Here is a 19,830-nt window from a genome sequence, read left to right as displayed (position 1 = left end):
ATGCCTGTGATGAAAGGGGCCAAGGGTTAAAAACCTGCTCAGTTGAAACGCTGGAACTAAACTGAAGAAGCAGCAGAAACCTCGATCATGATGGAGAGATTCACACCAGTACTACTGCTCCTTCTGGTTTCATGTGTCTGCAGGATATCAGGTAAGCAAGCACCTTGCAACGTCCCTTTTGGAAAGATTATATGAGCTGCTTTTATTTAATGGAATAGAAAACATCACCTTTACCCTTGTTTTGAACAGGACAGACATGTGAAGGAAGTTGTGGGTTCAAATTGGACTCGTGCTCATGCCGCTCGACATGCACGGCTCTTAAGGACTGCTGTACAGACTATGGAGAGTACTGTGTTGAAATATTCCCATACTCTGGGTCCATTTTGGGTGGGACAGATTTTATTGTCCTCGAAGCGAGTTTCAACAAGAGTTCAGAGCTTCTATGCAGGTAAGAACTTTTTGTTTTACATGCAGGGGTTTATGTGTTGCTAATTCGCTTCTGGTTAAAACTTAAACTGATCGATTGAAAAAGTGATGTCTTTTTGATGAACTAACACATAAAATAATAAGAGATTCAGTTGAAAGCCCCGCAAAGCAAACTTTCCCACTCAAGTATCAGATTACAATCATATAGTTTAAGTACATTAAAGAAACCTGGTGATTGTTCTTTAATAACAACAGGTTCAACATCAATATCGACACTGTGGGCTACGTGGATGAAGGCGGTCGAGGCCATTGCATCTCCCCACTGTTGTATCAAACAGGATGGGTTTCCCTGAACATCTCCTCTGACAATGGCACAACATTCAACAGAGTTGGAACATGGCTCTCAGGTACAATTACTGTCTGCATCTTCATTATAGTTTATAAACTGTTTTCCCTTGCAACATTAAAATACAATTGATTGGATCGGTATATGTTGCTTTACAGTGCATACTGGCAAGTTAGATGCTAAGTTTAAGGCAATTCTTGTCAACTCGACCAAATGGCAGTACTACGGTACACCCGGGGTCGGAGGCCCTCTTGAGATGACATGGAACACGTCTTTGGTGAGAGCGGAGAGGGTCAACGTAGAGCTGTGGGGATACAGGGAGACAGGTGAGCGCGCCTGCTCATGCACTTTGTAGAGCACACCATAGTAGGTCCTTAAAAACGCTGAACTCTGCATCATGTTCAATTGAAGGGAAACCGTACACAGACAACTGGCAGGGTGAGTGGCAATACCTGTACTCACTTGCCAAGAATCAGCTCAACAATGGGTCTTTTAGCTTTTTGCCCAAACCAGCACCGAACGGCTTTTCAAGTTGGGAGGTTGGCTCCGTACGTGTGAGCCCCAGCAATAACGCGGATGGCATATGGTATGTAATATAGAAATCCACATTAATACGTGTTATTGTAGTCGTCGGCTGTAAAACTGCCTTCATGCGTTTCACTAAGGGACGTACAGGCGGCATGGACCGAGGATCACGCTCTGGCCTGGCACCTGGAGGACAAGTTCAGGCAGAACTCAACGGTTTGGGCCCTGGAGAAATGCTTAGCATGGGACCAGTTGGAAAATGAGCTGCCCAACTTCCTCAGCGAGATCGTAGACTGCCCCTGTACTCTGGCTCAAGCGAGGGCAGACACTGGGAGGTTTCACGTAAGTGTACTCAGGGTTTAACAGCCCCGCCGTGTAAAGATAGACAGTAAACACGCTGAGTATGTTAAATGACAAGGTAACTTTCTGTGTGGTAGATCGATAGCTAAATATAGATAATAGACATCCACGATAACCCCTAATTCAGGAGGTTTGTAAGTGGCCCTTTACTTACACTCCCTGCTTATCAGTTCAAAGTCAACGGGAGCTGGAACTCAGCGTCTGTCAGCTGAACTCGTTTCAGCATTGATTTTATGCCTTTCGTATTAAAAACATACAGCTAGGGTGAGGCAATCCCCCCACCCCCCCCCCCCCCCGATACAGTTGAGTGACAAATGGGTCATGTGGTGATAGTGACTGAGCGTGTTGACAGGGACTATGAAGCCCAGTGAAGTGAGCGGATGTCTGTGTCCTCAGACCGACTACGGCTGTGATATAGAGAAGGGCAGCGTGTGCACCTACCACCCTGGGTGTGTTCACTGTGTGAGGGCCATACAGGCCAGGTGAGTCCTTCACTCATAGCTGTCGACCTGCCTTCAAGAACTATGCAACACACATTATTTACTCCATATACTATTGGTTGTCACTGTTCAGAGAGGATCAATGAGCTTGAAGCTCGACTTTGGCCTTGTTGTACATCTAGAGAGACTTGTTGGTATCCGTGATCTAGTTGCTGCGGAGTTCATTTAATTGAGGAGGTTTCTTGGATACGTTTCAACAGTCCCAAATATGCAGCGGGACAGCAGTGCTGTTACGACGCCAACGGCACTCAGGTGCTGACGGGAGACTCGATCGGGGGAAGCACCCCGGACCGAGCGCACGACTGGGGCTCGCCTCCGTTCCTGAGACCCCCTCGAGTCCCTGGACAGTCCCACTGGGTCTACGACGTCCTCAGCTTCTACTACTGCTGCCTGTGGTCCGACAACTGCCACTACTACTTCAAACACCGGCCCTCCAGCGACTGCAGGAGGTACCGCCCCCCGAGCTCAGGTGAGGACGCTGTTAACATTTGCGGTTTTATTGCTTGAACGTTGGTTAGTGAATCGTTTTTTTTTTTTTGTCTGTAATGACAGCGGTGGTGTTTGGAGATCCCCACTTCATTACCTTTGATGGCGTCAGGTACTCCTTCAACGGCAAGGGAGAGTACACTTTGATGACCTCAGCAAAGACACAGCTGACCATCCAGGGAAGGACGGAGCCCGTGAATCGTGAGTTGCTGAAGGTCCCTGATCTTTTTGAACTTTCCAATCCTACTCAGCAGGGATCTGCAAATGGGACTAAACACGTTGCAACAACCCTTGTTCACCTGATTTTCTAACCAGCCACGGTGAAAGCTACAAAGTTGACCGCCGTGGCCATGAAAGAAAGGTCCTCCGATGTCATTGAGGTGCGGCTGGTCGGCGGTCACAACGGCCTCGAAGTACTCCAGAATCAAAAAACTCTCTCCTTTGCTGAGCAGAGCTGGATGGACCTGCAGGGTGAGACCCAGACCCGCTTTCCTGGTTGTCAAAACGTGCTCGGTGTAATCTTGTTTAAACCACCGTGACACATCTCCCCTGTAGGTGTGTCTGTTTTTTGTCCCACTCCTACAAATGTGACCGTCATGTTCCCGAGCGGAGCCGGGGTGGAAGTGCGTCTGAGAGAGGAAACCATGACAACCACCGTGCTTCTGCCAGAGGAGTTCAGAGACTCCACTGTGGGGCTGCTGGGGAAGATGAACGGCGACGCCAGCGACGACCTCGCTCGCAGCGACGGGGAACTCGTGAGGAACTTCAGCAATCCAGAGGAGGTGTTCAACTTCGGGGCGAGCTGTAAGAAATTGTTCACACTGATTGACTGGTTGTGCTTTCGGTGGGTGCTGCGAGCAGTTTCGTGTGTGATTTGTGTATGTTATACCTACACATCAGCATCTCAGCGTCCATGTTGGTAAAAAAATGTTCTCTTTTGGAGTTTTCTTGCATAGTTTAGGAATTTGCATTCCAGGAAATCACTTTTAATGAAGCAGATAATGTTCCAAAGGCTCCACTTAGATTGAAATAAGTGTTTTCTTTTTGTCTTGCAGGGGCCATCTCCAACGAGTCTGCCTTGTTCACATATGATTCAGAAATTCTTTTGAACACATACTATTATAGTTCCAGACATGACAGTAGCTTTGTTCCAGTGTTTTTTGTCCCTGAGAGTCCAGACGACCCATTAGCCAATCAGGCACGTGAGATATGCACTGGAGACGGCGCTGAGTACTGCAGGTAGGCAATGAAAACTTCCTCATTAAGAAAATTACAAAATGAAATAGCAGTGTTTGGAAGACACTGACATTTACCAAACAAGGAGATCACACAAAAGACCACTTGCATTGTGGGAAATGTAGGATGCAATGCTTTCAGATTTTGACCCTCGACCCTAAAAGCAATGATATCTCAACCCGTCATGATTCTTTTTTTAATTCCATACATTCAGAGAATTGATATTCTTCTTTCTGATCAGTACCTGTGTCCTGTAGGTATGATATCCTGGTAGGTCGTAGTTCAAGATTGGGAAATGCAACCAAAGTGTCTTTCCAGAGTCACGTTTCTCTGGCACGGGATCTAAAGCAAGGTAAGACTATGTAAACACATGAGGACAAAACAACCACTGTGAACAAATACCAACTCGCTCAGCTATTGTTATGCCGTGCAGTGATATCCTGTGGGTGGCTTGGACCCCCAAATGATGGGAAGAAGCAGGGCACCCGCTATTTACAAGGAGCTAAGGTGCAGCTGTCCTGCAACGAGGGCTTCACTCTGGAAGGATCTGCGGAGAGAATCTGCCTGCGGAACGGCCGCTGGTCTGGAAACAATGCAAACTGCGTGGTTCCCAGTATGAATAAATAATGACATCAATCCTGTCCAATGATTTGGATCTTCACAAATCAACAGTGGCAAATGTGTGAGTGTCTGTATTTTAGCATGCATATGTGGGAATGTGTGAGTGTGTTTGTTGTGCATCACCTGATCCATCAAATCAGCAACAAATGGAATGACTCTCGCAACCGTTTGACACAATTATTAATGAGAGAAAATAACCCCATCTGACACAAAGATAGAAGATATCTAAAACAATTGATAAATATGACAGACTGCACATGACTTTTGAGTTGTGGAAGGTGTTAACAAATCTGGATTGTGATGTCAGCCATTCCATACCACTAACTATTCGATTACCAAATAGCTTTGGTAGTGGTTCTGTCAAAGCAACTTTAACTTAAGTTCACACCTCTTCTTTATTACCCGATCATGGCTTTCAGGCTCGAACCTACACCTTTACACAACCTATGTGTTATCACTGACCTGCTCCCACTGCTTCTTGTGGATGCCTGGAAACAAACGTCTTCAACTCTCCGGCGACCAATCAAACACATTATCAGTAATGCATCCAAGCAATCCGTGCTCACAGATAACAAGAATCATTTGTTTCGGGTTGCCTGGTTCCTCTCTATTAAAACATATACATTTAATCAAACCCTAATTATATATATATCTTAAAACCAATAAGGTCCTCTAATCCATTAAAAAGGTTTAGTATGTTCAGCAGCAACAGGCTAATATTATATATGTTTTCTATAAGAGACCTACGTACATGTACAGTGCTATACGACGTGTGCTGCTGAAATCCTAGTTAATATACAAATACCTTTAAGATGCATCTACAAAATCAAAATCAAAATCAAACAAACAAAACGTAACACCTGTGCTTGAGCTTAAAAACCACACCACCATCTTTGTGATCTGGCAGGTAAGATTCCAGGCATCGTGGCTGGCACAGTCGTCGGAGCATTAGCGCTGATTTTAATCATAACGATGATCGTACTCCAGTCCAGGAAACTGAAAAGGTACGTTCAGTTATATATCATTAAATCTGCAAAATAACATGTCCAAAATGCATTATCCTCACAAAACTTGATATGAAAAAAAGGGCGAAGAGGAATTGTTATTTTGGTTTCCTAAAATGCGTCTACACTGTTTTTATTCTTGTGTGTTTTTTGTGTTGTTTTTTTTCCTTCCAGAAAAGCTGAACAGTCAGAACAAGCTGAGTCAGAGGAGGCCTTCTAAACCACAACTGCTCATTTACCGTAAACATTTAAATGTACGAATGAACGCATGCATGACGAAAGATCGAGACACACATGACACAGGCGAGAAACCCAGCTGTGTTCCAGATTAGAACAGATTATTGGGCAAAGGTCAGTGCAGAGATAAAGAGCAACTACGCACTGCTTCTTCCGTGGCACAAATGTATTATTGCACTGATATCAACATGAACACATCCACCATAAAACGCTCGTAAAATCATTTGTGATCGTCATTGTGTGCTGGTGAATTTCTTTTAATGTTTACAGTTTTTAAGCTTGTTGGACAAGAAAGTTGTACAAATACACCTTAATGTGTGGCTTCAATTTAAGATCTATGTTAATTATTCTTTTGTTTTAGGGTGCGTTCTGCCAAACTAATGACAAAACACAAGCGTCACGAACATAAAACGTATTTAACATATTTTTTTCGTATCCACAAGTTGTTTTTGTTTTTCTCATTTATGAGTAAACAATGTTTTAAGTAAGAAAGTACTTTTCTCAATTGTCAATACTGACAAATTGAGAAAATCCTGAATGGAGGGAAATTCTCTTGTTTTCTGTATGTTAAAATTTTGAGTTTAACTCACAAAATATAACCATTAAAATGTACTATATATATTTAAGTTTCCATATAGTCTCCTAAGTATCCAAAGGCCTCTAAATGACGTTTAAAACCAGCCTTGTAAGATGATGATGCAAAAAGCTAAACTGGACTTCCTCTCTGGACTGGATTCAACACCTATAAAACATCTTGTATATCCTACAATGTTCCCCTTATTTGCATATAAATACCCTCAAATTGAAGCTGAAAGCCTGCACTCAAAGCACATATCTATTGTTTCATTTCTAATCCATTGTGGTTGTGTACAGACCCGGATATTTATGGGCCTGACTGTAGACCGCTTGCAAACCCACACACACACACATTCTTGCTTTACAGTTGGACGATATAATACAGATGGTGTTGCTAACAATTGTTTTCGGGGCTTTGCGCCTTTACTCACAGCCACTTGTTGAACATTTCTACCGCGTATGGTCACTATCGCCGGAGTCACTTCAGACTGATGCTTCTGATGAGCGCACACGGAAAGGCTGCAGATATTGCCCCGTTAACAAATGCCATTGTTCTCTGACGGTAAACGGCTAGATTTATTCCCCTGAAGCTCACTTCATTATATTTATACAACCTAACACCTCTGAGGACGTAGCTCTGGTTGCAGAATTCCTCGCCACCACTCGAACGCGTTAACCAGCCCCTCTCTGTCCCTCTTCCCTGCATGTAAACAAGCCTTTTATTGTTGTTATTCGCCCCACATACTCATCGCATTAGGTTTGTTCCGGCTAGAGTTTTCCTTTTTTTTTTTCTTAAACCCTGTGTCGGAGAAACTGAAAGTAACCGTTCGGCTCTGCCGGGACGTGCTGTTCCCTCATAACACATAACACAAGGCTGTGACTTCTGTGGACAAAGAGCACCAGTATGTGACAGGACTGCAGAGGCCACGCAGAGGCTGAACCAACACTCTTCCGTCCACAGTCATTCGCCAGCAACTTGCCACAGACACTCCGGAGATATAAATAAAGAATAGTTAGCATTTTCCTCCCCAGGACCCGGGGCAACCTGTGAAGTAACACCACAGCTCATTACACACCAAGTCTCTCTCATCCCATAGATCACACTTGATGCCGGACAAGTGTTGGAATGAATCCGCTGGGTATATATATGTGTGTGTGTGTGTGTGTGTGAGTGGAGCGGTACAGATGCCAAAGCAGCCTTTTCCTAAGACCTCTTGCGCACTTACTGTGGAGGACAGAAACCACGCTGGACACTGTTTAGTGCCCGGCTCATCAATCCAGACTTTTGTTTGTTAGGGTGGAGCTGCAGGCTTCTACAGTCGCAACACTTTCCCTGCATTTGAACCTTATATTCTAGGCCATGGGGGAACAAAACAAAATGTTATCCCGTCCCATTTTCCGCCGAGACGTGGGCTGGGATCCTTTCCCCAACTGGACGCAGCCGAGTCGAATCTTTGCTCAGGATTTTGGGCTCCCTCCCTTCCTGGATTCCGGTGATCTGGACTGGATAGACTGGTCCAAGAAGAGACTGGCATCGTTCTCCTGGCCCGGGTACACACAATCGGCCCTTCTGCCTCCGTTCGGTGGTCAGCGCCCTCCGGGGTTGAACCAAAAGGGTCCGAGGCAACGGGCAAGCGGAGTGTCAGAGATCCAGACGGCGCAGGACAGCTGGAAGATAAACCTGGACGTCAATCACTTCTCACCTGAGGAAATTACGATCACCACCAAAGAGGGTTATTTGCAAATATCAGGTATGCTGCACATGATTCTCTTATTAAGCTATGGGGATACCTTTCCTCACCTTATTTTCATGACACATTGTATCAACACGTGTCTTTTTAATTGCAAGGAAATCATGAAGAAAAGCAAGATGAGCATGGATCTGTTTCAAGGTGCTTCACCCGGAAATACAAGTAAGTCTCTCGTGAATCAATATGATTAAAGCATGTATGACAGAACAATTTGTGAGGCGAGAGGTCCACGTGAACCTTCTCGTCCGCTCTCTGCAAGGCTGCCGATGGGGGTGGACTTGCAACACATCAGCTCTTCGCTGTCCGGTGACGGTGTTCTGTCCGTGGAGGCCCCCGCCCCGGGGACATCCGTCAGCAACCCACCCAATGAGATTGTGATACCCGTTCAGATCAGACGGACGCAGGACGGTGAGAAGTGAAACCAGCAAGCCACAGTTTCAAACTACAATCAAATGCTGCCCAAGTTGTCCATCGGGAATTTAGCAGCACTGATGTTAAAAACAACTAAACTAGTCCGTTGCTTTGTTTTCACGCTATAAAACACTGACATTGGAATGTTATTAGTACAAAATCAGCTCACAATTACATTTGGTTTCCCAACCAAATACACATGTATCAACATAATACAGAATCAACTCGGAATATCATTTTGCTTGTCATTGCCTCTAAATGGATTAGCACGACCTTGTACTCCTAACAAGATACCATCGAGTTTTTTGATATTCTAATATGTGAAATACAAGCTAGCAACTGTATTTACCTTACATGACATATGGGACTATTCACTATTCGGTACAGGCCAAGAATAGACCGTGGAAATGGACTATTTATATCCAACAGCTTTTTCACTTCATAACAAACGTGTGTACGTCATGTTGTGCTTGTATGTAACATGGCAAGATAATTCAAAACTGATATTATGTATTTGTTTACTTGTGACAAAAAGAAGGAAATGCCGTAAAAGCTGAAGCATGGATTCATTTTGTGTGTTTGTTGTGAACGTTGATGTGTTGATTATCAGAATATGGATGTTGTTTGGATATATCTGCCACAAATGTATCAAACAGCTCTCGCCTGTATTAATTAAACTTTTTTTAATCTGTTCTCTATTGATGACTCATCTATTGCTCTATTTCTGAATTTAATATCAACAAGAGGGCACTGAAGTCCTGTTTAGCTTAATATTTTGACACGGTTCAGTTTCAGTTCAGTTAAAATTTATGTTGATCTCATTCATTAAATGTGTTCTATCAGATGAATACATTTAAAATTCAATGTTGCCAATCGTGATCTTCTACCCGCCATGTGATAGGAGACTACTCATTAATCGAACAATGAATGTCCATTGAAGGCCACTTAAAGGTAAACAGTGACATCTACTGGTTGAAATAGGTATCACATGCTGAGGTTGAAAGCGCTACTCTATTTGTACTATATGTATGTACTATTTATACATTATGTACACACAGGGATGTGAAAAAAACAGATGGATTGATTTACCCATAATGCAAATCCCCAATGTATTTTGCCTTCTTTCATTCCTGGGCCACACAGTTGGACAATGACCTAAATGGACAGTGTGTCAGTTTAGATAAAAAGGAACTAAACAGATGTTGAAATTGCCCCAGACAATCAGTTTACTTTTGGCCAACAGACTCTAAACATGCAATTACACACCGAGCAGAGTGCAATGCACTGAGTTACCCTCTCCTGCAGCCCCACCACCAATGTGCGTGTACACCTTTAACTGGCCTATCATCTTTCATCAATCAATCATCAACCTCATCCTTAACGCACACACAGGACCAGCACTGGACTTTTCAATTTGTGTTTTGTTTGTTTAAACTGAAAATGGATGAGTGGATTGGTCAAACATTGAGTACACTTTTGGTCTTTGATAGGATTTATGCTTTGGTTAAATGTCTACGCCAATTTTGAAGAGTGTTTACTGACTTTAAGTGCACGGTCCCGCATACTATGCACTTAAGTTAAAGTGTTTAAAAGATAAAATTTGATGCTTAAATATTGTGTAGCAAAACATACATCAATGAGGAACAAGCACTTCTTCAGCAAATATTTCTGAAGAAAATGTAACCATATACCGTCCGCCTGAACAAATTTGATTGAGGGCTTGCTATACTTAAGGTGGTCTCAAGGTGTGGCTTTGTGTTGCTTGAGATGTTTGCTGTGTTAAGATAAGTTGCTACGTACATTTTAAGACTAACCCTAACCCTGACGATAGGGGGACAAAGGAGTTGTAATGTCATTTCCAGGGAGCTACTAGCTGGTTGCTAAGGTTTTCTAAGTGGTTGTTAAGTGGTTGCTATGGTGTTCCGCTGGTATAGGGTTCTGCTAGGTGTTTGTTAAGTGGCTGCTACTGTGTTCTGTCGGGTAGGAGATGTGTAAGGTGGTTGTTCAGTGGTTGCTAAGGTATTCTGCCGGTTTAGGATTGCGCTATGTGGTTGTTAAGTGGTTGCTATGGTGTTTTTTAGGGTTAGGAGTGTACTATGTGGTTGATACGGTATTCTGCAGGGTTGGGGGGTTATGCTAGGTGGTTGTTAAGTGATTGCTGGAGTGTTCTGCTGGGTCAGAATTATGCTAGGTGGTTGTTAAGTGGGTTGCTATTGTGTTCTGCCAGGTTAGGGTTGTGCTAGGTGGTTGTTAAGTGGGTTGCTATGGTGTTCCAGGCGGTTTGGGTTTTGAGGTGGTCTCCATTGTAATTCCAGCAGGGTACCTGCAGTACTGCATGTTTGATACGGTGTACTTTATGGTCACTGCTGGCGGTACTTGTGATTTAGGGAGGTATTTTCAGCACCATGGAGAGAACCACATCATCTAAATGTTTGTCTCTGTCGCCCTCAAGCGACCACACGTAGTACACAGAGTGGCAGGAATAATACAGTGGCAAAAACACTCCGTTTGCTTCCGTAGTTCAATGCATACAAGAAATCCCCACAATACGTGAATAAAAATATGGTCTCATTGATGAAAAGAGGAAGAGCGTGGCAAAAATATATTTTCCTAATAAATAGATGATAACGGATGCTGTTTTTGTATTTTCTTTTATAGCATTGTGATACTGAAGCATTTCAAACGAGAGAGCGTTGTACACAAATACTGACTTTTAAGCTGTCTATACGTGGGCATTTGTCTTATCACATTGGTTTCTTTTTCTATCAAAACCTTGCGATAGAGCCTGCTGTGAAATAACTTTAGGCTGGCTGGCTGGCTGTAGTAATGCGGTGTCTCTTTAAAGGAAGGGGGAGTGTAGAAGAGGGACAGAGGAAAGAGATGAATAGAAGGCACCAGAACCACCTACCATGACCAAGTGCGCTGTAAATGTAGGACAGGAATTCGAGTGGAATACAAACGGACCATCAAGCGACATATTCGAGGGAAAACCATGTTTGGATGTGCCTTATCTGATTCAAATGTTTTTCACTATGGTACCACATGCGATCACTGGAACACAGGAAAAGTATTTTTCCTCCCAAACATTTCTTGCATTTTGAAACGGAAAAGAAGAGTGGCAGTTAGATACATCCCTGTGCTATCTTTCTGCGAGTATCAATGGTAGGCATTGCATATTTCAACCTTATCCACCGGAGCCATTTGCTTCTTCCTCTTTGAGGAGAGGGGGACGCCAGAAAAAACCCGACTACATCCAGTAGCTGCCTTTCGGTGGTGCCTGCAATTGTTTAGCGATGCCCTTTTCTCTCGTAGGAAGAACTTGCAGACAGTAGCGGGGGAACAAGCGGGGGAAGGATGCATTTAAAGCTGGATGTGTGCTGCATTCAGGGAGATTCGGCAATAATAGCAGCTCTAGCAGAAACAGCGAGTGCGGAGGGCCTGGGAAGCACCCAGCCCCACTATCTCCTCCTTTTCCTCCCCCCTTGCAGGACCATGCTTGCGTGAGGGATGAGGCTGTGCACAGGGACACCAGGCCAGAGCTGCGGCCTACTTCTCACAAGAGCCGGTCTCTCGACTGCAAGATCTGTGAACACATTGCCACCATCAAATCAGCATCTTTGGTACGCAGCTCCCCCTCTCCCCTCTCCCCTCTCCGTTGGCATGAAAAAAAAAAAAAAACTCGCTGGTGCTCGCGCGCGTGTGTTAGTGTATGTGTGCGTGTACGCGTGTTGGCGGCGGGAGGTGAGGAGGGGAAGGGGAGGGGGGGGGGGGTGTCTGTGTTCTCAGCTGTACATCTGTAGTCATGGCAACCAGATCCTGTTAATGGATGTCATTTTTTTTCCATCCTCAGCTTCCCTCTCTGCCGCTGCTTTTATGTGTGTGCATTGAATTTATATGTGTTCCATATAAATATTCCATATATTACCAGGGAGATTCAGTTTTTTCTCGAATTGGTGCGTTTAAACATCTTCTCCAGAAATAGGAATTTTACAGATTGGTTTTGAGCCTAAGAGTGTTATTAGATTAGATTAGATTAGATTCAACTTTATTGTCATTACACAGGGTACAAGTACTGAGGCAACGAAATGCAGTTTAACATCCAACCAGAAGTGCAAAATAGCAAAAAGTGCAGAGTATGTGCATATGTGAAGTGTAATAGTGAATAAATAGATATGTACAGTAAGAAATAGTGTGCAACAACAGTGCAAGTGTTCAGTGGCTGGAGGAAGGTGTATTATATATTATATATGATACAGCTTTGATGACGGATTAATTCACTCATGTTGATGTCCAGTGTTAAGAGTTGACTCTAATAAGGATTAAACCGCAGAGCCTATTGATGAACTTAGTTGTTGTGACGCCAATGCTATTCAACCCTAAAGAATTGTCAGATGTTTGTATCAACCCATGTAAAACTTTTAGTATTATTGTGTCTACTCTCCAGTTTGAAGGATTCTTGTTTTCTCTACATCATGTGGCGTGCTTGTGTTCCATGGCCTCTGACGGTCTTCCTTTTTTTTTTTTTTGTGCCTGATTTCACACCCGCAGTCGCTTCTCTCCACCCGCTCTGTTTCTTTTACTTCCTGCTTCCTGTGTTCCTCCGTCCAGGTCATCAGGTAGATCCAGGAGCATGAGCAGGACTTTGAGCTGCGGGAGCAGATGTCTGGGTATAAACGCATGCGGCGGCAGCACCAGAAGCAGCTGATCGCCCTGGAGAACAGGCTAAAGGCCGAGATGGATGAGCATAAGCTCCGGTTGCAGAAGGAATTAGAAACACACGCAAACAACACTTACATTGAGCTGGAGAGACTGGCCAAACGCCACACGGCTCAAACAGACAAAGAGGTAAAACCATGACAGCAATGATGAGTGATTCAATTATGTTCGTGCCAAACTAGTGTCCAAACTGGCATTTTCCGACAGATCATTGTAGGGTGTTTATTTAGATACTTGAATGTCTCTTCACAGATGAAGTCAGTTGCAGCTGAGGAGAGGAGGATCCAGCAACAGATTGTTGCTCAGCAAAAAAAAGAGCTGACAACTTTCTTGGAGAATCAGAAAAAGGAGTACAGGCTTTGCAAGGACAAGATCAAAGAAGTAAACATCCCACAAGGATTCAATGCAAAGTTTCACATCCCCCACATTGTATTTGAATTTTGAAACACATCATATTTATGTTTGTGTCACAGGAGATGAGCGAAGACCCTGACACAGCCAAAGAAGAGAAGCAGGAGCGTCTGTCCAGGCACAAAGAAACAATACAGCGCTCTCAGGCGGAGGAGGAAGCTCATCTGTTGAGCCAGCAGAGGCTGGTCTACGACCGCAGCTGCAGGGCCCTGAAGCGCCGGAGTCTGGTCAGGAAGCAAGAGTTCGAACAGGAGCAACTGAGAGAGGTAACGGGATCTTCTAACGTGACACACCAGCATGTGTGAGAAGTGCGGGAATCACAGGTTATTACACAGGTGTATTTTGTGAAATTATCACCGTGAGGACTCGAGCAATGACAGACTCCACAGAACACATAGATTTGGTTGAAGCTAAGCCCGGGATAAGGCTACACCAAATTCTTTTCATTCTGAATTATTTGTTGATTATTGTTCGATTACTTATGCACAACTGCTTTGGCCAACTTTCCAAAAATCCGGAGATACAATTCACATTACAAAATGCATCATTTTTATGATATGAAACAGAAAAAAACAGTAAAGCCTCACTTTGGGAAACTGAAACCAACAGAGATTGACTCACTTGCCAAAACATTTTCATATTAGACTATGGATTTTGGGCCATTATTACTAACACCATGTATGCATTTTTATTGAATATAACATTAACCTACAGGGAAATGGAGCTAAATTACATGCATAAATTCTAGCGTGTATATTGAAGACCATAATTTCTGAATTGAATTGAATCAAAAGAGGCGCTTCAGTCTGAGCAACTAAGGGACCTTTGCCGAATTTGATCTCATCAAACTTGTTTTTTCCCAGGAGCTGAACAAGAAGAGCACCCAAAAGGAGATGGAACACGCCTTGATGATCCGGCAGGACGAGTCCACTCAGGACATGGAGCGCAGGCAGCTGCTGATGCTGCAGAAGCTGCGTATTGAGCTCATGCGGCTGCAGCACCAGACAGAGCTGGAGAACCAGGAGGAGTACAACGGCCGACGGCAGAGAGAGCTGCACAGGAAACACACCATGGAGCAGCGGCAGCAGCCCAGAGACCTCAAGGTGCCTGCAGCTTTCTCTTTGCGACTCGGTGGTTATTTAGTGAGTTGAAACCAGGAGCAAACTTCCAACGGGGTTTTAAAAGTTCGCTTCACCGGTTTGATATGAAAGCGCCACAGGTGCTGCACGTTTCGCCTCTTCTGGGTCTTTGGCATTCAATGTACCTTGTATGTTAGTTCCAAATCGCCCATCGAAATTATTTAGAAAAAAGAGGGCTGCAATGACAACTGCTCATTCTGAAAATATGTTTTGTACCTGAGTCTATTGACACTTTTTAGTTTCACTTGTTTTAGCTACAGGGTCTAGAAAGGAAAGGGTTACTCTCTGTATGCAATGTCACAGCAATAAATGAATTAATACATTCATTTTTTTTACCACATAATACATTTAAGAAACTTGACATTTGTGGTTGATATTAAAAGCATGCAAGTTGTTTGGTTGCCAGTCGGACTGGTCATTCTGTAATTGTTTCATTGTCAATAAGAACCGCTTTGCACCAACGTTGAAGTCAAAATGAAACCATACCAACAATCCCCAGTGCTTTTGGTCCGTCTTTTCCCCTTCATCCCTCTGTAGATGTTGGAGATGCAGATCAAGAAACAGTTCCAGGACACGTGCAAGGTGCAGAACAAGCAGTACAAAGCCCTTAGGAACCATCAGCTGGAGGTCTCCCCCAAAGGCGACCACAAAATCATCCTGAAGAGCCTTAAGGAGGAGCAGACACGCAAGCTGGCCATACTGGCGGAGCAGTATGAGCAGAGCATCAACGAGATGATGGCTTCACAAGCGGTACGAGGATCCCGAAGCGCCTTGTCGTGAATAGCAAAAGTGGGCCTAGTTCATCATTTGCATGTTCTCATTATTTGTCTGTGGAGGCCCTTCGCTCTTCACTTCAGACCGAGGGGTAACGCTTGCGAACTGTGCCGACCGTTCACGACTTTTTCATTTTCTAGAGCATCGACACTGTCGGCCTGTGGTGGTTTCGTTGTTGATGGGTTTGCAACTTCCCGTGTCTCTCTGGCGTGCGCAGATGCGATTGGACGCAGAGCAGGAAGCGGAGTGCCAGGCCCTGAAGCAGCAGCTGAAGCAGGAGATGGAGCTCCTGGACGCCTACCAGAGAAAAACCAAGTCGCAGATGGAGGCCCAACACGAGCGAGAGCAGCAGAAACTCGAGCAGAAGGTCTCCATACGCAGAGCGCACCTTGAACAGAAGGTAGGTTTCGTAATTGAAAGACATTCGCAAATACTTTGAATTCATTCAGTTCATTTTATATGAAGAAATGACCCTCCATGCTGACAGCGACAGCTTTGTCGTCCTAATTATTGCCCTGATAGTGTCACTTTGTCTGGTGAAGCTCATCGCTCATACGTCTTTGCACCCTTCCTGAGGTCAAAAACCGAGGAAGTGAAGAGGGCTTCAATGCAGCACAACCAAAACGTTCATTCATTTTCTGTTATTGATTGTTTGTCGGGGGCAAATACATTTTTGGGGGGGGGGGGCATGGGAGGCCTTTATTGTTCCAACCGGTGATGTTTTCTTTGCTTACATTGGCTTTTCTTTGTCCCATAGACCCCATCGCTGCCGTAAGATATGAAAATCAGGTTTTTTCCCGTCAAATATTCTTCCACATGCGGGTCATATGGGCTTCGAGATTGACGTGGCATGTGGTTCACGATATGTACACGGCTGCCTCGGGATAAAGGGGTCAGCTTCTCCACCTGTAACTTCACTTGAACGTGTGCCTCAGCTGTACATTGGGTTTAGGCGAATGAAGGCGTTGAACAAACTAATTGTTATAACGGCTCCACGTCAGCATGTTTTCAGTCACGCGTGTTGAAAGAGAAAAGGAATTCTGTCCGATCACAGAGGGAAGCGCGTAGAACACGGGATCCTCTGGAGCATTAGCAAGTACAGCAAAGTACATTTGGCAGCATGGACGTATGCTCATTTATTTAGTGCAAATGTCAAAATGAAAGGTCTGTAATTATTGATCCAATATATTATTTAATAACTTGACATTTGTTTTTGGTTTAATTGTCGGGACTATAAAATGGCTGTGAAATTGGAATTGTTTGGTACAATTTTTAGTAATAATTTCATGCTGATTGGCACATTAACTGGTGAAGGTGAAGACTAATTCTTTAGGATGCATCAATATCTGCGCTATATATTTTGTCATCACTGTGACGTCTCATTGTGCGATGCATCTGTAGCCGGGCAAAGCACGAGGTTACAGTTGGAATGCAACGAAATAACCACCATCGTGTTTTTTTTTTCTTTTTTCGACTGACAGATTGAAGAGGAACTGGCTGCACTTCAGAAGGAACGCACTGAAAAGATCAAGCACTTGTTGGAGCGTCAGGACAGAGAAATCAACACTTTCGAGACAGAAAGTCGAAGCCTCGGCTTTGGGAGCCTGGAATCTCTGGACTTCCCCAAAGAAGACAACAGATGAAAGTGGATTTACCTTCAGTGGACAACATATCTCTGCTCCTTTTCGCCTCCACTTGACAGTTTGTCACGTCCACGGTGACACAGCTGGAAAACTTTCCCTATTGCTTTTCTTCTCTCTTAGATATTGCATCGTTGAATCGGGGCGTTGCGTGCGGTGAGAACTTCTTTTGTGAAAGTTGGGGGGGAGGATCTACAACAACATGTCAATAATAAATCAAACCTAGTCAGTGTAACTCAAAACTCGTGTGTTTAAAAATGACAGACTCTTTTCTCCATGCCGTTTCCTCCTTTTTGGTATGAATTGAATAAATCAGGATATTTAAGTAAAATTGGCACTTTGATATGTTTAAGTAGAAACCCATCATGTCGGTATGATGCTTGTTGTGTGTGTCACACGGAGGGACAATGTGGAATGTGAGCTGCGGACTCCCCGCACGGTGTTAAGCTGCTTTGTCTTTTTATTTTTTTTTATTTGATTTTGTTCCGTTTGATTTTATGCTCTGAATGTGAATATTACTGTATGGGGTCACTGGAAAAGTCAGAGTTTATTCATTCTTTGGTCATACTTCCATATTGTGCTCATGCACACAGTACACTGCGGTCCGTCACTTTTCTAGGCAACAGGTCTTACCCTTACTTTCATGTAGGGTCAATTGGCATTAGCTTGATCAATCTGTTTATCTTATCACAATTCAAGATCCCACCTGGTAAAACTGCTTATTATTGCATGCACTTTAAGGACAAATTCAGGTTGTGAAGTGAAGCATGAATCTGTCAGAGATTTTAGCTGTTTGTAAATAAAAGCATTTTTTTTTTTGGTTTTGTTTTAAGCCTATGGATACTGAACATAAGCGCCATATTTAATATGATAATTTCACAAATGCCTTTATTTGAGTTGTGCCTGATGATTTTAGTTCTGTGTTTGTTTTATCTATATTTTATTTACTGAGGCCGGCACCATTTTGTTTTGGTTTCATCCAAACTTGTGAATCATTTAATGTTCACTAATCAAAGTTCTTGTAAAGGAAAATGGTGAGAATTGTGCTGTATAACTTTTGATATGAATATTTGTACATGAGAATATAGCTAGAACATACAGAGACACTGGTCTACTACTGATAACAGAGCTTAACAATTAACAGATTTTGCTTGGTTTTTGTTTTATGATGTAGAGATATGGTCAGTCAATAGCTCAATATATGCTATGTCAAATCACAAGACTCACAGATTGTATGAATGCTGGTGGATGGAACCACAGACTTATTTTAATATCAGAACCACAATCTTTTAGGGGGTCGATGGTTCTACAAAAGCAAACACAACACGTGAGTCCAGGTTGCATTTGAGTAATTAGTGTCTAATGATCAGATTAACTTATGTTTTGCCATGTTCATTATGGTCATTGAACAGGTTGCACAATGTTTCCATTAATCCTGAATGGAAAGATAATTGTTTGGTGCTTAATTTCTAATACCACCTTTAGCCTTGTAGTTTTTTGTCTTGGAGAGACGATTGATTTTTACAAAATGTGAACGTGAAGCATTTTGAAACCCCCTCTTGAGTCAAAACACTAAGTTTTTTAAACACTCATGACATATTTAGAGTACCCCATGCAGTGAAACCCTCTAAAAATGAAGTATATGTATGACAAAATAAATACTATTTTATCACAGGTCAGTTTTTGAAACATTGTTTAATGTGGTGCACTCGAATGCAATCCTGTATCTCCTGCCCTGTTCTTCTTTTCTTTTCATTCCAGAGCCAAAACTTGTATAAATGTTTGGTCGTGTTCCCCACAGGAAAGACGGAGGACGCCCCCTGAATTAGTGTCATGAATCTATTTCTGATGGCAATACAACTCAAATGCTCTTGTTTTACACGTAGAAACCTAAAATATTTAAATTTGTTCGACCAGAGTGTGTTCCTGAAGTTAGATGGCTCCTCGAGATTTTTTCAGCTTTTTACACTTTCACACACTTTCTGAAAATTTGATGAAAAAGTTTCTCATATGCAGTAAGACCTTTGTCTGGTCACATATTAATGAAGCCTTGCAGACAAATGGTTCCATAAAAAAGTGCTACTGGGGGGCTTGAGTAAGGTTTACTTGAGCTTTAGGACGGTTATGAACCTATGATCTGTGCTTTTTAAGTTACTAGAAGGATGTATTTATTTAGAATAAAGGGGACTTTCCTAAACAACCTTATTCACGATTTCCTGTGCAGTTCAAATACGAAATAAAAGAGATTCTGTTGAAAAGTCTCAATCAACATCCTGCATCTTAACACAGCAGTTGAATTTTCTCGTAATGCTCTCTCATCTTGACATACTTCTCACTTTTTTTTTTGGTGTGATAGGACAGCTGTGACCTCAATATGTCAACTGCTGTTTATTGCAATTTACTGTTAACACACACCCGCACATCAAAGACAGCTTGTGAAAAACCACAACCGTGAGATGGGAACCACAGTTGAGAGAGAAGTTCCACTCCTCTTAAGGCATCCTCACCTTTCAGGGTGAACTTGCCGGGACTGTAAATGAAAGCAGGAATGCGACTGCTGCTTGAATTGACGATGTCTCGTTGCACGCACACCTCACCGCAACCCCATCCCCTCGGGTAAGTGGAAAGCCCCCTGAGGGTGGCAGTGGGGCGGTTAGCCCTTACCTGGTGT

At 43.3% G+C, this 19,830-nt stretch overlaps 3 protein-coding genes across 3 annotated transcripts; all 3 read left to right on the top strand.

Annotated features, from left to right (window-relative positions):
- The first annotated feature begins 45 nt into the window (after positions 1 to 45).
- Positions 46 to 5,964, top strand: susd2 (sushi domain containing 2). The gene is made up of 16 exons (XM_037485590.2): positions 46 to 151; positions 250 to 448; positions 682 to 833; positions 931 to 1,098; positions 1,184 to 1,358; positions 1,438 to 1,639; positions 2,054 to 2,139; positions 2,358 to 2,626; positions 2,710 to 2,844; positions 2,959 to 3,114; positions 3,199 to 3,447; positions 3,699 to 3,882; positions 4,137 to 4,231; positions 4,313 to 4,492; positions 5,408 to 5,504; positions 5,679 to 5,964. Exons 1-16 carry the CDS (start codon positions 88 to 90, stop codon positions 5,722 to 5,724), a joined length of 2,457 nt encoding a protein of 818 aa, XP_037341487.2. The 5' UTR covers positions 46 to 87; the 3' UTR covers positions 5,725 to 5,964.
- Positions 5,965 to 7,339: 1,375 nt separating this feature from the next.
- Positions 7,340 to 9,170, top strand: LOC119227085 (heat shock protein beta-1-like). The gene is made up of 3 exons (XM_037485555.2): positions 7,340 to 8,068; positions 8,167 to 8,230; positions 8,328 to 9,170. The coding sequence occupies exons 1-3, from the start codon at positions 7,678 to 7,680 to the stop codon at positions 8,485 to 8,487; spliced, it is 615 nt and encodes a 204-aa protein (XP_037341452.1). The 5' UTR covers positions 7,340 to 7,677; the 3' UTR covers positions 8,488 to 9,170.
- A 2,146-nt stretch (positions 9,171 to 11,316) lies between these two features.
- On the top strand, positions 11,317 to 19,412 carry taok3b (TAO kinase 3b). Its single transcript, XM_037485319.2, has 8 exons — positions 11,317 to 12,099; positions 13,088 to 13,324; positions 13,448 to 13,576; positions 13,669 to 13,872; positions 14,470 to 14,709; positions 15,283 to 15,495; positions 15,737 to 15,919; positions 17,001 to 19,412. The coding sequence occupies exons 2-8, from the start codon at positions 13,139 to 13,141 to the stop codon at positions 17,160 to 17,162; spliced, it is 1,317 nt and encodes a 438-aa protein (XP_037341216.1). The 5' UTR covers positions 11,317 to 12,099; positions 13,088 to 13,138; the 3' UTR covers positions 17,163 to 19,412.
- Positions 19,413 to 19,830: the final 418 nt, after the last annotated feature.

This window comes from Pungitius pungitius, chromosome 18 (assembly GCF_949316345.1).
Source record: "Pungitius pungitius chromosome 18, fPunPun2.1, whole genome shotgun sequence".
NCBI classification, from domain to species: domain Eukaryota; kingdom Metazoa; phylum Chordata; class Actinopteri; order Perciformes; family Gasterosteidae; genus Pungitius; species Pungitius pungitius.
The sequence above is the reverse complement of the archived record's forward strand: the minus strand, read 5'-3'. Positions and strand labels throughout refer to the sequence as shown.